At 37.9% G+C, this 16,600-nt stretch overlaps 1 protein-coding gene across 7 annotated transcripts in view; it reads left to right on the plus strand.

The window, feature by feature from the left end:
• Window positions 1-16,043, plus strand: part of LOC120772466 (protein hu-li tai shao) — a 76,479-nt gene extending 60,436 nt beyond the window's left edge. For 2 of the 7 annotated variants that reach the window (XM_040101095.1, XM_040101097.1), the window contains 2 exons: window positions 14,571-14,638; window positions 15,743-16,043. In XM_040101095.1, coding sequence (XP_039957029.1) covers window positions 14,571-14,638; window positions 15,743-15,856 — 182 coding nt within the window. In that variant the 3' untranslated portion in view covers window positions 15,857-16,043. Of the gene's footprint in view, window positions 1-382; window positions 6,168-10,107; window positions 12,536-14,570; window positions 14,639-15,742 lie in introns of those variants that run through there. The other 5 variants (XM_040101096.1, XM_040101099.1, XM_040101094.1 and 2 more) reach the window with 3 other exon arrangements.
• The last annotated feature ends 557 nt before the right edge of the window (window positions 16,044-16,600 follow it).

Consider the following 16,600-nt stretch of genomic DNA (forward strand, 5'->3'; position numbering starts at 1 on the left):
AGAAAATAATACCTTTTCCTTTCGATAGACTGACGATGATAGTTTTTAAATTACAAATTTTTAATTTACACAGGGTTACCACACTTTTTTTTACTGAAAGTTAAATAAAAAATAACATATTTTTAAGTGAAATAATGATAATGAATATCAGCAAAATAATATCAGTTTTACCATGGCGGTTGCAAACATCCTCAATCCTTATCCTTATACTTTGTATTTATTACCGTTTCAAAAAAATAAATAAAAGACCTCAAGTTCAAATGAACTTCTATGCCTAATAAATACATACTATTGTATTATTAGTATAATACTTATAGTATATATTCCGCTCTTTGGCTTTAACCTTTAACTTACTGTTTATCAATCCCTAACCGCTTCTTAGCCATAGAAACCGCTGATAGTTTTGCTGAAGAAGAGGGATATGCAAAGCTTGATCAATGTGAAAAGTACATCGAAATTGCGAATGCATGCAAAAATTTGGCTATAAACAACAACAGCAACGTTAACATTAATAGCAACAGAAATAACAACAACAACAATCAATTTCGTACGCATGCGAATGCGAATGCTGATTTAAATGCGACTAATATGAATGTTAGCATAGTTGAGGCGACCGCACAGCGAATCTACAAAGCCAACAAAGAGAATATCTTTTGCGGCAATAACAATAAGAGCAACAGCAACTTCAAACGCAATCCGTTGCTAATAGCCGAACTCAAGAAAGACACGTTATTTCAGCGACAAAAGCACAAATTACAACCGCAAGATTATGAATTATTAGAGTGTACAAATAGGCAGGTCGAAAATAGTAGCCATACGCCAACAAAGAGTAGTGACATTGAAAAGCGTTTAGGGGGCCGCGTTGGTGACAGTGGTGGCAAGACAGTTGCTGCACAACGTCATGAGTTTCTGGGGGGTGATATGCAACAACATGTGCAAGTAGAGTCGATAGGGTTTCGTCCTATACAACCAGCTGAGCCGCGTCCTAACGCAGCCGAGACCATAGCTCAGCAACCGCAGTTTTGTTACATAGATTCCAATAATAATAACAGTAACAATCTCGGCGTTGGTGCTGGTTGTGCGCATACACATCATCATTGTGTACACCAACACCAGCGCCATCAGCATACGGCGCCTACCGTCGGTATCGTTACTTTGCCGAATTTCGAACAGACGTTCGGTCACTTGTTGGGACGTCCAACGACAGATTTGTGTGCGGTGTACTATGACAACTACGCGCCCGTCTACGAGCAAGTCTATGAGAAAACCAATACCGTGTCCGTGGTCACCACCACAACCGATACAGATGAAGCAGAGAACCCGTATAAGAAGTCACAAGCCTGTTGTACGCCAGCTGTGTGCGACAGCATTTTTGAGTCGTTGCGCCGTCCGTCAGCGAACGACAATAATCTCATCTTTAACATACCGTTCACTACCGAATCGCCTGATACGACTAGCACATCGGCAAACACGCCACGTAAAACTCGCTTCGATATGCCTCAAAAGCACGCCACTGCTGATGGTAGTGGTGGTAAAAACCAGGCGCAAGCACAAGCCACAACTAGTCCTTATCGCACATTGTCGCACTTTGGCTTCAATTCACCGCAACGCGACCCACAGCCCGATCACAAGCATATACCCTGTGCCAAAGAGCAAAAGAAATATGTGCCGTTGCGGAAATCAATCTCTTACGAGGAGATCTTTTCATCGCCGCGTTATGTCGATCTCTGCGAGTACTGCTTTGAGAAAGTCGTACGCCTAAAGCCGGAGGTGGCACAGCAAACACAAGTACGTATGCGTAATTTATGCGACTATAATGGCACGGGTGGTGGTATAACTGGACGTGTGCACGGTGGCACTTGTCCAGGTATTATGTATCAGTCCGGCTCAGATGGTATGGCGTACGATTATGTAGAGTATGCCAGCTCAGACACCACTGAGGAAACGTTGCCGCCATTCTCCTCACAACTCGAACCAGTACTGGAGGTGGTAGAGGAAGTTGAGACGGACAGCAATGAAGATGCACATGCCACTATGAACGCTTTGCCGCCTCCAACGTGTACTCAAACACTCAATCGTACATCGTCCAACTCTAGTTTCATTGAGAAGATTATGCGTCTTAATTATTCCGAGGAGTCAGCGGATTGGAGTTATGCACACACTCCGCGCAAAGTCGCCAGTAGCACTAATCTCACATTAGAGTTGGATCGCGCCATTATGGAAGATAGTCAAAAGCAGCAGACCCAACGATTGGGTAGAGATTGCCCTTTGGAGACGAAACACAACAATTCCGCTCGAGAATCCGAAGTGGAAATGGGGAATGTGGAGAACGCCCTAACGCCTTATGTAAATATAGAAGAAGCGTCAGATTCACAAAACTCGAATTCAGCAGATCGTCGTAGCATATCCGTTACGGAAATTTGGGAGTTTATGCAATGGCCCGAGGAAGCTACAGATCAGTGTACCGAATCCACTACAAATCAAAATCGAAATAACGGCGCAATTTGTTTATACTATGAAAATGCACGCAATCATATGCCACACGAAAATGCATCAGATGCTAAAACAAATCAACTTACTGACACCACACCACAAAACCCTGATTATAACGATCAACGTTATGTCTCCGGTACAACTTCTGATAACTCGGAAAATCAGGAGCGACGCCGTTCATTGATGACGCGCGAGGAACGCACTCGCCGTAAGCTCGTCTTTCAGGAACTCTGGGAAGATCATATATTCTTTCTTGATGGTAAAGAGTTGAATTCATTGAGCGATACCGAGTCGGCCATTGATGGACAACAACAAGAGCGAGGCGTAGCTAGTGCAAATACAATTGAGAATGTGACTGCAGACGATGACATTGGTGACGGCAATATTGAGACAGAAAAAGTGGCTGCGACCGCGCAAACACAAGAAGAAAACACAAAAGACGACTTTATAGGGGGTTTGACACAGTCTACAACGCAGCTCCTCGACGCAGAAGTGTTTAATAGCCGTAGCGTGATTCTAAAGAATTCTTCAAGCGGTACTGCCATGCTTATGAATAATGATTATGAGGAATTAAATAAGATTGCGAAATCCGAGACGCTAATGAAGCTGCAAAAAACTGAAATCAGGCGATTTTCTATACACGACCTGGCACACGCACGTAAAGAGTACGAAACATCTGCAAATCAGGCGGCTTTAATGCTGACAATGGAGCCATTTGAGGGTAAAACTCAAAATGTGTGTGAATATTCAACCTATCAACTAGACGATGTGACAAGATCGAGTTCAACGACAGCTGAGAGGCTGCCTACGCCGCAAACTTCAAATGTTACCATAACAGCTGAGACAATACATTGCTTCGAAGCATCCGGACCCATCGAGGCGACTACTGCAGGCCCAGAAATATTTGAGAAAAATACATTCGTAACACACGCTGCTAGCAAGACTTTAGGAAAGACAAACTCCAAAAATAAGCAGTCCATTGAAAATAAATCTGCGGAGTCTTCACAAAGCAAGCGTATATCGCCTAACGTAGTCCATAGAGGAACCTCTCAACGGGCTTCGACACCGACGCCGCTCTCAAGTAAACCCAAGTGCCGAAGACTGTCAGCCCCACAGCCACAAACCACCTTATTTAAAGCTGATCTGAATATGCCAAAGGCGTTCACTGCCGCGGAGAGCCGGAGCATATCCGGCAGTAACGGCGAACAATCAGCACGCACATACAATATCAGTACTTCACAGCAGGATTTGTTTTTTCGTGAAGATAAGTTGGACGAGATTGCTGTTGACACTGCTGTTAGTCGAATGCATAGGAAAATTGATGAAGCTGGTACCGCTTTAGTTGAGAAGAATGTAGAAAATGACAAAGTAAAGCAGAGTACTTTCGCCTGTACTATGAAAAACCACAACGAAAGCACTTCAGAGCTGGAAGTAGCTAAAATCTTGATTAACGAGCTCAGGGCACCAATTATGGAGCGTGCAAAAGCCGGTATGGCATTACCAAGCGATGACCAAAAAAACAAGTCAGATCACAATGCCCATACCACAAGAAACTTAGCGGATGTTACGCGTGTCGCACGACTAACCGCCGAAGCATTGAACGAGGCATCAAGTAAAGTGTATACTGCACCCAGAACAACAAAACGTCCACGAAAAAAGACTAATGTGCTGAGCAAAACGTCAAGTAACGAAGCTTCGACCTCCATTCAAGCGGCAGCACAACGTACAGCGAAAGAGTTAAAGTCGATGTGTGAACCAAAGTTCGAGGAGTACGCGCTCTTCAAGCAAAACATACATTCCCCAACTTCACCAACAATCAACGCCGATTGCGAGGCCGAAGATTATATACGACTAATTGATAAGGATGATATGGAGTTCGGAGAACTTTTGGAATCCGACGAACACGAGGATCTCACTAAATTGGACGAAGAGTTCGAAGAGCTGCTGTTGAACGTCGAAAATTTACAGTTGCAAACACAAACACGTACGCGGCAACGTGGCGGAGAAGCTGATTATGCAATCAATGATATTGACGAAGACGACATAGACGAGACAGATAGTCATTTCAATGCAATGGAACGTACAATATTGCGAAAAATTAAAGAAAATCAACTAAAAGAGAGCGAGGAGATCTTCGATAAAATTGAAACGACTATTCGCAATAAAATGACGTCAGCACAGATCGAGCAGTTGGTTAGAGAACAATCGCTAAATATAACCGAACAAGGTGCTAACGAGTCGCACAGTTCCCACAGCACATTCACGGCTTCTACCTCAGATTCGAAATTTTTGTCTGCTCACACCACCTTGGGAGAGTCGGGTGGCGATAGTATATTGCAAAAGCATGAATTGATTGAAGTGGCTGAGGAAGAACGCGATGATGCTTCACACCGCACAACTTCTAGAAATGCTGATAAGGAGGATGCTCATAACTGCAGTCGTCTGGCGAGCAGCGTTGGCGCATGTGCGTTGAGAATGCACTCCTCCGTCCAAAATTTGAGACGTTCGCGCTCACTAACACCGTCTACAGGAAATTCCGAACTATCTCCACCGCCTCCGAAACTTAACAAGACAACAACACCGCCACAAGAGGAGCGTAGGTCGTTAAGTGCGCGTGACGATTTGGGCGGCTGTAAACATAAGGCTGGGGCACGCACCTCAAGCAGATGGCCACGTGCCAGCAGTTCCACACCGGAGATAAAGTCCTCAAAACGTAATTTCATATTAGAAAACATACGCAATGCATCCAAACCGCGACACGGCAACAGCAGCCACGACAACGGTAGCGACATTCGAGGCAGTTGCGTTAAACGCCTGCAGGGCAATGCACAGGCTATATTTTGCAAGAATCCCTTCGGACCACTAAACGCAAATAGCAATAGTGGAAAAGTGCTCTTTAGCAGCATGTCCAATAGCAGTTTGACCAGCTCCACGACATCCTCTAGCCGTACGGTGGTGAAAAGTAGCAGCCAGACCAGCAAACAGTTAAGTCCACGCAATTCCTCAACTGGCGTTTATACATTCCAATCGAAGTTGGTGCGCGGTTCGCCACGTTTCTGGGTGAGTCTTACACAACCCAACGTTAAAAAGTTGCAGGCACAAAAGCGACGTAGACGCTCACAGCATCGCACGTTTCATGTGGGCCCAAATGATTCCACAGGCAGTTTGCCCGACCATGCGGAATCGCGTGACAATGCGCAAGAGAGTTGGGAAGAGGAGTATGAGTTAGAAGCATGTGAAGCGGAAACTGCCGGGGCACAGAAAGACACAACGGATGTCGCAAAAGATACCGTTATGTGTGCAATGGGCACCGCAAGCGAGCAAGAAGCGGCTCAAGCAGTCGCTAACGATGGCGCTGACTCGTCCGTTGCCGGTACTGATGGTGTTGAGCACGAACTCGAAGCCCTCGGCGAACATATACAGCAATTGCAACCGCGTCTCGACAAATACAAACGTAAAATGCGTGATTTCGGTGATCACGTGACCAAATGTACGCGTCATATGGACGATTGCATTGCGGTGCAGGGTGATATTGTCGAAGGGCAACGCCAATTGCGCGAACAAATGTCGTTGCAACAATATGCGGAGCATATAATGTGCCAAGTGCACACTTACTCCATCTCGGAGACGGAAGATTAGTGCGTTTGGCTGATAGGGGACGAGGTTGTAGGGGCGGGTATGGGTCAACAGTTATAATTTTTTTATGTAGGCGGTTTTTACGCATGACTTTTGTAATTTCATGAATTTTTTTTTTCATTTTTTATCTTTTTATAATTTGCAAAATTTGAGAATTTAAATGAAGTAATAAGCAGGTTTATTTAAATTTTCAAATTTTTTAATTGGAAAATGTAAACAAATGACAAAAAATATGAAATAGAAATAATTCTGATTGACTGAGACATTTGAAGAATAATTTAGCAAAATTAACAAGCTTTAATTCATTTTTGGCGGATTTCAATGGCACTTAATAAACGATTTCTAAAAATAAATGAAATGATTTAAATGGTAGTAATTTTAAAATAATAATTTATTAGAAAAGAACTAGAACCGCCTTTGAATTTATGCAAACATTTTATATTAACATTTTTATTTAAAGTTATTTTGAAGAATTTTAAGGCTTTTAATTTGAAATTTTATGTGCTTTAAATAATAAATATTTAATTCAGAATTGTAATTAAATTTCATATATGTATATGTATTTATCTAAAAACAAAATTTATTTGAAAAAATTTTAAGTGTGGATGAAGCGAAGATAGTAACTCTCGATTAGTATTTGCTACGCTATTTTACTTTATACATATGTTTTTTTTTTTAATAACTTCAATTTTAAGCCTCATTTGACTTTTTATATATGTACATATATACGTGCTGCCACATTTTCTTAAGAAACAAAAAAAAACTTCATAATCCAAAAATAATAATTTTAATATAAAATTTTCTAATAATAAATTTCGAAGGAAAATTTATTACGTTTTATTTATTAAGGAAGAAGAAATTCGAAAAAATATATTTATTTATTAAAGAAATATATGGGGACTTATAACATTAGAGGTTCTAATAATTTTTGGTTATCAGTGTTAATATTAAAAAAAAATGTACTATTTTTCAAAGCCCGAAATTGTTTAGTCCAAATGTGTGAAAAATGTTCTCAAGTCGAAACTACTTAATAATGAATTATAGAAAAAAACTGCTAGTTATAAAATATATGTATGTATATAAATAAACCACACAACTGTCCCATCGAATGTCACCAACGCTGCCGCTTAATTGTACACTCTTTCTAAAACCACTCCTTATTTTTCTAAAAAAATATGAAATTTATTTTTACTTTAATATTCTTTCGTATTTTTCGTTTTGTTGCAAACAAAATTATTTTTTTTACCAACTACTGGATTATTTTTAAAAAGAAAAACAATAATTTTCTGTTTTGTTCGCTCAATACCGTTATTTAATCATATTCTCTCCGTTTTTATTACAAAATATTGAAATTTTTACATACCCTTTAAAATTGCATATATAAAACGCACACAATTTTGATTTCTTATATACGAGTATAAATAATGCACAACGAAATTTGTAACCATTTTAAATTCTGCAGAAAATATTATAAAATTTGTGAAATTGAATTATTTCCTGTTTTTGTATTAGAACTGTGTATAAATATCGCAAATTAAATGGGCTTTGGTTTACTTATTTTCACATACATACTCGTTTACATATGTACATACCATATAAATATGCATATAATGCACTCACATACGTATTTGTATCAAAAAGTAAATATATTAGACCAAATGAAAATTTGCGGTGCCACCAATTTCATGTATCATTTAACTTAACTCATCGCCATGTTCTATGTGTAAATATATGTATGTAATTGTTTATGCAGTAACATGAATTCTTGCTTGTATGTATTTATTTATCTAGCTTTTATTTTGGTGTGGAACTAACTAATTATTTTTAATTTGAAATAATTTTGATTTTTTTAATTAATTTTTTCTCATATTGAAAATAAAATATATATCAATAATTATTTTATTGTAATAAAAATTTACTTAAATAAAAAGCACACGTTTCTTAATATCTTAAGTACATATTTATATTTCTAATGTTGTGCTGCCAAATATTTTTTTTGTTAAATGTTATGGAACTAAAGCTTAAAAACATTTACATCAATTTTCAAGTCTATATACAAATACTTGCTTTAGACACTAAGAAATCAATAGTACGATACTAACTCGAGTTTAAGTTTTAGTATTTATGAAAAACGACAATTTAGTTGTGGGCAAAGCTTTGAAATCCAATTTTTCGTATGGTAATCTTACAATCACGAGTTTAACGCCAAACACTAAAGTTCCACACAACTCGAGTTCGTGACGTAAAACGAGTTTACTTAAAATTGTTTAAATACTTGTAGTAAGTTTAAGTAGACTGAAGATCACAGGCTAAATATGCCAATACCAAGTTAGTTTAAGAATGTTAAACTGCCATATAATACTAACAACCTTATATAATATTCTTAAAGTTGACTAGGATTCTCCTGCGACTATCATTATGTTTTTTGGAGAGTCAACATTTCTTTTAATGTCAAGATATTTTTAACATATGTATGAAGGTATCGTTAATTCTTTAAAAACATTTCTACACTCGCATAGAGCAGTTTTCAAATTACGGGTCATGAATATTTTAGTAATTCGATTTCTCTACATGTGTGGATAGTTTTATAATAGTGATGACAATTATTCTCATCTAAAATAACTCAAGAAGCGCCTTCGTTATTGGCGTAGGCAGCGCTTACGCGGTTGCAGCTGAGTTAACAACAGTGCGCCAGTCGTTTCTTCTTTTCGCAATGTGGCACCAATTGGAGATTCCAAGCGAAGCCATGTCCTTCTCCACCAGGTCTTTCCAAGGCTTTTCTTCCGCTACTCCCGGCTGGAACAGGTTCGAATACTTTCAGAGCTAAAGTGTTTTCGACCATTCGGAAGACATGACCTAGCTAGTGTAGCTGCTGTCTTTTAATTCCATAAACCATAAATCTTCCGCAGAATCTTCCTCTCGAAAACTCGTAACGTCAACTCATCAGATGTTGTCATCGTCCATGTCTCTGCATCATATAGCAGGACGGGAACAATGAGTGTCTTATAGAGTTTGGTTTTTGTTTGTCGAGAGAGGACTTTACTTCTCAACTGTCTATTCAGTCCGAAGTAGCACCTGTTGGCAAGAGTTATTCTGCGTTGGATTTCGAAGCTGTCTTTGTTGTTGCTGTTAATACTGGTTCCAAGATAGAACAAATTATTAAGACTTCGAAGTTATGACTGCCAACTGTTTATTTGATGATAGGAGATATTTCGTCATGCCCTCGTTCACTACCAGACCCACTTGCTTCGCTTCCTTATCCATTTCGGAGAAAGCAGAACTAACGGCGCGGTTGTTGAGGCCAATGATATCAATATCAATGATATCGGTGTACACTCTTATAAAAGATGGTACCTTCTCTATTTAGTTCTGCAGCTCGAACTATTTTCTCCAAGAGAAGATTGAAGTAGTCGCACGAACAGGCAGTCGCCTTGTCTGAAACCTCTTTTGGTATCGAATGGCTCGGAGAGGTCTTTCCCGATCTTGACAGAGCTTTTGGTATTGCTCAAGCCAGTTTACACAATAAGGAACATCGATCGAAGTATGCTATAAACTAGCGTTTGACATCATTCAATGAGTGTCTTCTGGCTAGTTAATAAGTTAGTCTCGTTAACGCTATAGCGAGAGTCAGAAGATCCGAAAATTATTTTCGGAACTAGCTTTTTACATATATCCGTCTCTTCTTTCTTTTCTCTTCAACTTAAAGTGTTTTATTAGACAGAGTTTACAAATTCTTATCTGCGAAGCTGATGCAGACCTTCCAAATTTTGTAAACTAACCTACAACAAATATGACCATATTTGAATAGGATTTTTAGTCGTAACTAGTCCAATTGTTGTGTCGTATCGTCACGTTTTCGTAAAATTTGTTACTTATCCATTTGTCGCCTCGTCTCGTTTTGTCTTCGTTTGTCTACATGTCGGATGTTTTGCCTATCGTGTCTCACATATCCATATACCATTTATCATGCCATTACAGCGACATTCCACCAACAACAAACTCCATTATCACTTACAACAAACACAAAAATTCATATTAAGCATACTCAACAATCATATGAGATTACTTCATTACAAAATTTTGCTCTCTTGAAAATCGAAACTCTGCATAATTTCACCAGTGTGGCAGCAATTGCTAAGAAATATGCATTTCTGTATAAGCCGCGCAGCGTAGATATGAGTGAAGTATATCCGAGTCAACATTGTTTGGTATTTAATGTTTGGATGATACATAAAATTGAAATATTCCCGCATTACACTTATCCACTACCGGATGGAGCGGCTAAGCTCAAGGGAAATACCAACAACTTGGAGCGCTCTTCCGAACAAATTGTGCTAAAACCCGAACATGAGGACCCCGAAAACGACAAATGCGTAGCGGACGCCGCCACTCATACGCCATCACTATCATCTTCACCGCCTGCTGACACCAACTTAATGCAGCCCTATCGCACCTGCTCTCATTATGGCTTCAACTATCCGATAACATATCAACCGCATATCACCATACATCCAGCTCATTTGCTCACCGCCGTGCAGTTGCAGCGTGAAAAGGTAATCGCTTTCATTAAATCGACTGCTTTGAGTTTAAATACTGGCTATTTACAACAACAACGACGTGAACTTTACTCCACTCGGCAGCCGCGTGCGCCACGTTTGAAATCCTGCGAAGCGCTACGATTCACCAGTAATGCTAGCAAGGAGGCGGCGCCACAACATACAACAACGCACAGCGACAACACAAACAACAACGATTCAAATGGCTCATATATTTCGGTAAAAGAAATAAAACTGGAGCCTACCAAAAGGCGGCGGCGCATCAGCAAGGTGTCCAGTGATCGTAGTTGTGAAACTGTGAGCGTAGCCGGTCGCGTACAGCAGCTATCCGAACATGATCGTGATATGCATACGCCACGGTTGACACACGCGCACTCGCTCTCTGAGCAGTTTTCATCGTTGCTCTCTATCGGTGGCACCTCTTATCCAGCGGGCTCGCATAGCCACACTGCCGATCTGGAGGAGGGCGTGGAAGAGGAGCATCATCATGTAGACGACGGCGTTCATCCACAACACTATGATGATGATTCTGGTGATAATTATAGCGCGGTATTTGCGCGTCCTGCCACACCCACCACACAACGCGCTTCCTATTTACTACGCGATTTTCTACCAGCAAATGCGCAGCCACATGAGATGCCGGAACACAAACCCGAATCGGAACAAGAATTGCATCACACAGATGTCAAATTGCTCACTTCCACACCAAAAGTGCGCAAATTGCTTAACTCGTGTGATGATGATGAACCCGACGAAAGACACTTGTACCCTCATCACTCACACAAACAAATAAAATTGACTGTGAATTCGAAAGCGCAGTCCGCTGCACTAAAGCGCCACTCTACGCATGCTACAGCAGAAACTCCCACTGCCGCCGCCGCCATAAGTGTTGGTCTACCTCACGAACGTTACCGTCATGTCACAGCTTCGCTATCGGAAGCTGGCTCCTCGTCAGCAGCCTCGTCTTTGCGTTCGCTGGAGATACACATCAATATTAATGTGAAGAATTCGGATTGCGCGCGCACTTTGCAAACCCATGAAACGGAATTTCGTCGCAAATTGGAGCGCATCATTAACGAGGAGATCAACGTTATTGCTCAGCAATTGAGCGCCGGCGCACAGCAGCACTCGACCGATTGCAATAATATGTGCGACGGCCTTCATATGGAACACAATGATAATTCACTACTCGACTTGTCGAACGCCAGCGCGCATCATCTCTTGCAACACAGCGCACACTTGGAGACTTTGAGCGACTTGCGGTTAGCTGGTACGCTAGCTGCCGGTCAGCAGCGAATGCATAGCAAGGCCGCACACAGAAAGTCACATTCACAAACACACGCACAGCGTAGGGATAGGGCAGCATCTTGCAATTCTACAGACTCTACCTGTTGCGTCAGTGGCGCTGCCACTAAAGCCGATCAACCGCTGACACCTCAACAACTCGAGGTGGTCGCTATGCTCGAGCAGGAGTTGGAGAGCCTGTTGAATGGCATCATCTGCGCCAATGCGTTGCACAATCATGCAGTCATGTGTGACTGCAAGATGAAGGTGGCGCGTATTTCAAAGGAGTTGCGCACCTCCTTGAATGCCGGCAAGTGAACTGTCCGTGTGCGCAAATTTCTTAAATATACTACACTATTGAAGTGTAGCTCAAAGAGCGCATATTGTTAAATTATAATTTTTTTTTATTAAAAAAGATTGGAATTTTTTAGGTTAACTTTGTGCACAAGAACCGAGTGAAGTACGTAATGAAAATATGTATTCATAATAAGTGTTGTTATTTAAAAAAATAACATTTTTCAAAACTGATTGGAAAACAGTTTAAAACTCTTTAATACATCCAATATCTTGGCAAAAAATGAAATTGTGATTCATTTTATTTACTAATAAAGAAATAAATTTTGCGTTGTTTTTCTAAATACAAAAATTCTAACAATGATACTTTCATTCACAAATTCTTTTTGCAAGCAATATTTTTTTTAGAAATATACATACTAAACAAATGACTAAAAGATTTACAAATATAATGTTTAGGAAATATTTAGAACACAATTAAAAATACCTGTTTACATATATTTTTTCGCCGTTTCTTTCCCAAAAAAAGAAGAGACTTCTGAGACCTCAACCTGAGATAGTCTTAGATTTGTACTCATCTTGATAGTTACCAGGCAGAATGTAGTACCACTAAACGTATTATTAGTTAAAAAATATTCACACTGAAGTAGATCTAGAAAAACCAATGGTCGGAAAAGTGTTATTGAGTTGCTCTGCATTAGGCCCTAACCATAAGTGCAGTTCTCAATCAAAATCCTTAAACCTTCTCCTAAAAGTTCCTTTCTGACAATCCACTCACTTAGCCGAATTTCATTAAACCTCAACTGAAGTCGACCGGAACTGGTCAAAAACAGTCTCTTCGGTTGCTTTAGTAAAAAGTCCCGAAAACATCTGCTTCGGCGCCATTAACGGATCGTCTCAGTGTGACCCTCCTAAAAATCACTGATTTTTGGGATTTTTTTTGTTGAAATAAATACATTCATAGCGAATACAAAACGATTTTTTTATGTTTATTTATTTATTGGTTTATAATAGTTAAATAAATTGTTGAAATGACACGTAAAAAAGGTCTTGCACGATATCCATGATTTTTGAAAATTTCAAAAAGTTTATTAATCTGTAGGAAATTCGCTATCGCGTTATGGAAGCTTTTTTTTTTTTTTTTTGAAATTTTACAAAATGGCAGCGGTTTGAACAAAAAGTATCCAATTTGTCCTTTTTTCGACAGTTTCAAAAAAAAAGCTTCCATAGCGCTATAGCAAATGAAGTTCAAAATGTTCTCTCCAAATTGGAATTAGATATCTTCAAAATTCTTCTTGAGAGTGAAACCGTTTTGAAAAACGCCATTCTGGGATTGGAGTTGCAGTGTTCCCCACTCTGTTCCCTTTCTACAAACGCTGTAGCGACCGTAATAATTTGAATTCCGATTTCGATCTTTATTATAGTGCATACTATCCGATAATGTAACAAAAAAAATCGATTTTCTCGAAAATTTCACACTGAGACTATTCCTTAAGTGATCAATTAACTTTAAGCAAAAATATTTTCTAATTTTTAAGCTAACTATTTTTAAGCAGTTTAGCAATGGAAACAAGAAGCCTACAAATTAAGCATGCAAGAGCACAACTAGACTATAAGAATTATAACAATTTATGCATAATTTTATGTAAGTGAAGCACTCATCAAAACAGGTAAACATGATTTTATAATTTTATTTTCCTATATTTATTTTTGTTACTTATTTTAATATATTTTATATATTGTATTATAAACTGCATGTTTGTTGGAGTATGAAGTATCAAATAAAGACTTTAATGTTTCGAAAGCAAAAAGTATAATAAGAAACTAAAATATCAAGCACAATACATAAGAATTATGTACACAGTTTTAGAATTATTTATTTATATTTCTGTATTTAACTACATGCATGCTTAAGTAGCTTATTTTATGTTTGTGTAAACGCTGTATATACAAGATGTACATACATACATACAAATTAATTCTAATAAACAAAAATTAACCCTTGAATACATACACTTTGAAAATACAATGCAACATTTGTCAACATTTGCAGCATCCACAATGCCATTTAGCATATGCATGTACATACACTCACATTTATATATGTACGTACATACTCACCAAACATACCCAATATCTCATTCCTTCCATCTCATATTTGCTTATGTTTTGTGTATAATTAGCATTTGTGCATTAGTTGTTCGCCATCAGCAGCCTTCATTTGCGTAAAATCGATTTGTTTTAAATTGGAAATATACATTTTTTATTGATATTTTATTAATGTTAACTATGCAATTGCTTTTTCAGGTGAGAATGTACAAAATGGCGATCACTCCGAAGCTCATTTGAGCACATTTTCACAAAGCAGTAAAGAGGTAAGTGTAGTTTAATTTCATTATTAAATTGTTTTTGTTGTATTTTTTTTGTAAATCACATCATTTTCTTATTCAACGTTCTATATATTGACCTCATCATAAAAATCGAACAACACGACGGACATATTGTTAACTATACAAAAAAATCAAAAAAAGTCTAAAAAATTAGGAAAGGTTCAAGCATGGCTAATTTCGAGTCAACACAAGCACGTTACCAAATAATAGAAGTATAAGTATAACCATAACTTCTTTGATTCCTTTTTTTTATAACTTCAATCGAATTAGAACTCGTACAGCTAAGCGAAGTTTTCAGTTTCCGAAATAGAAAATTCACAAGCACCCATAATTTGCCATCGCGATATAAAAAGAGTTCAGGTTTTGAAATATATTTTTAAAGAACTATTTCGAATTTAATTGAACACCAAAGTAAGATTTGGGCGAATATATGTTTCATGCTTAAAAGTAGTTTTTTCTTGCTACTTTTTGCGTTATGCACAGAACTCTCTGTACTTTCTAATCATTTGTGCCTCTTCACCTTCTTTACCATACATAAGCAGTTATTTCAGTAGCAAAAACTTTCATCATTTCATTTTTTTTCGTGACAGCACAGTTTAGAAAACTTTTTGTCGGGAACTACATTTAAATATACATAGTAAAAGTACCTTCCGTGTATTTTCGTTAAAAAGATATGTTATAAATTATTATTGAAGCATTAACAGGACCTCGGCAATAATAAGCTTCGTCCAACTTTTTATTGCCTTCAATTTCGGATTTATTTTAAAAATTATTAATTTTTTTTTTTAAATCGGCAGGAAAATGCGCTAAGTATAGAGAAAGGAATACCGTTAAAACTGCTTCAACATAACCTCATTTTAATTTAATATTCATTTTGACAACTCACCTTAGCCGAGTGTTTATCCCATTATGTTATGCCATATCATTTTTTATCACTTCATGTGAATGTCGTTATATGATTTCAATATTTTTGTGTTAAAAATAACCATTGCATGCATAAATCACATCCAACCCTGCTGCATTGTGTGCGCGTGTATGTTTTACTAACACTGTTCCAAACGATATTCTCATTGCAATTTTCTATTACGGTTCCAGGATGTGTCTACGGATGGTTCGCCCAAGAAAGACAAGAAGAAGAAGAAGGGTCTTAGGACACCATCGTTCTTGAAGAAGAAGAAGGAAAAGAAGAAGGCCGAAGCTTAAGTTGAGCACGAGCAACTGTTAAAGGCAGCGTAACAGAAATAAGAAAAGTAACAAAAATAAAAAAAAACAGAGCAACTAAATTAATGCAGCTACGTAAAAAGAGTGTGGATGAAATAAGGACGAAGCAATGATGCGAGTATAAACGTGCAGCTTATACATACAATATATAAGAAAATAAAGATTAAAGCAAAACATGATAATATAAAATTTTAAATCGTTGAAATATGAAAATATGACTACAACAAATTATATAAATCATTTAAGCAAATATCATGCAACAACAAAAAGAGAGAAAATTTGCATTTGAAACAAATAACAAAAAAGGAACAACAAATACACGATTTAGAAGCAAAAGCATACAACAGTTGATGCACGAAGAACCAGCGAACATTTAACATACTTATATAACGGTAAAGCAAATAATTAAAATACATTTAAGCGACAAAGCGATAAGGGGCAACGCCGACAGCAAAAGTAACAAACAAAGGATAATTAAGATATTAATTGAAAACAACAAACATTTTATTAATTGAGGCAAAATGCAAATTTATTAATGGCAGGACAATGGAGAGCAGCTCTTTAATTATATATATATAAAAAAAGTAAAATTATATGTATATTAAATTTAAGGACAACAGTAAAAAACAAATCCAATGTAATGCATAAATTATAAATTTTCAGATATATGACAAACAACAACAAACATGATGATAATTATTTTTATTATTGCAAACAAACGAAACA

Source organism: Bactrocera tryoni, chromosome 3 (genome assembly GCF_016617805.1).
Source record: "Bactrocera tryoni isolate S06 chromosome 3, CSIRO_BtryS06_freeze2, whole genome shotgun sequence".
Classification (NCBI taxonomy): domain Eukaryota; kingdom Metazoa; phylum Arthropoda; class Insecta; order Diptera; family Tephritidae; genus Bactrocera; species Bactrocera tryoni.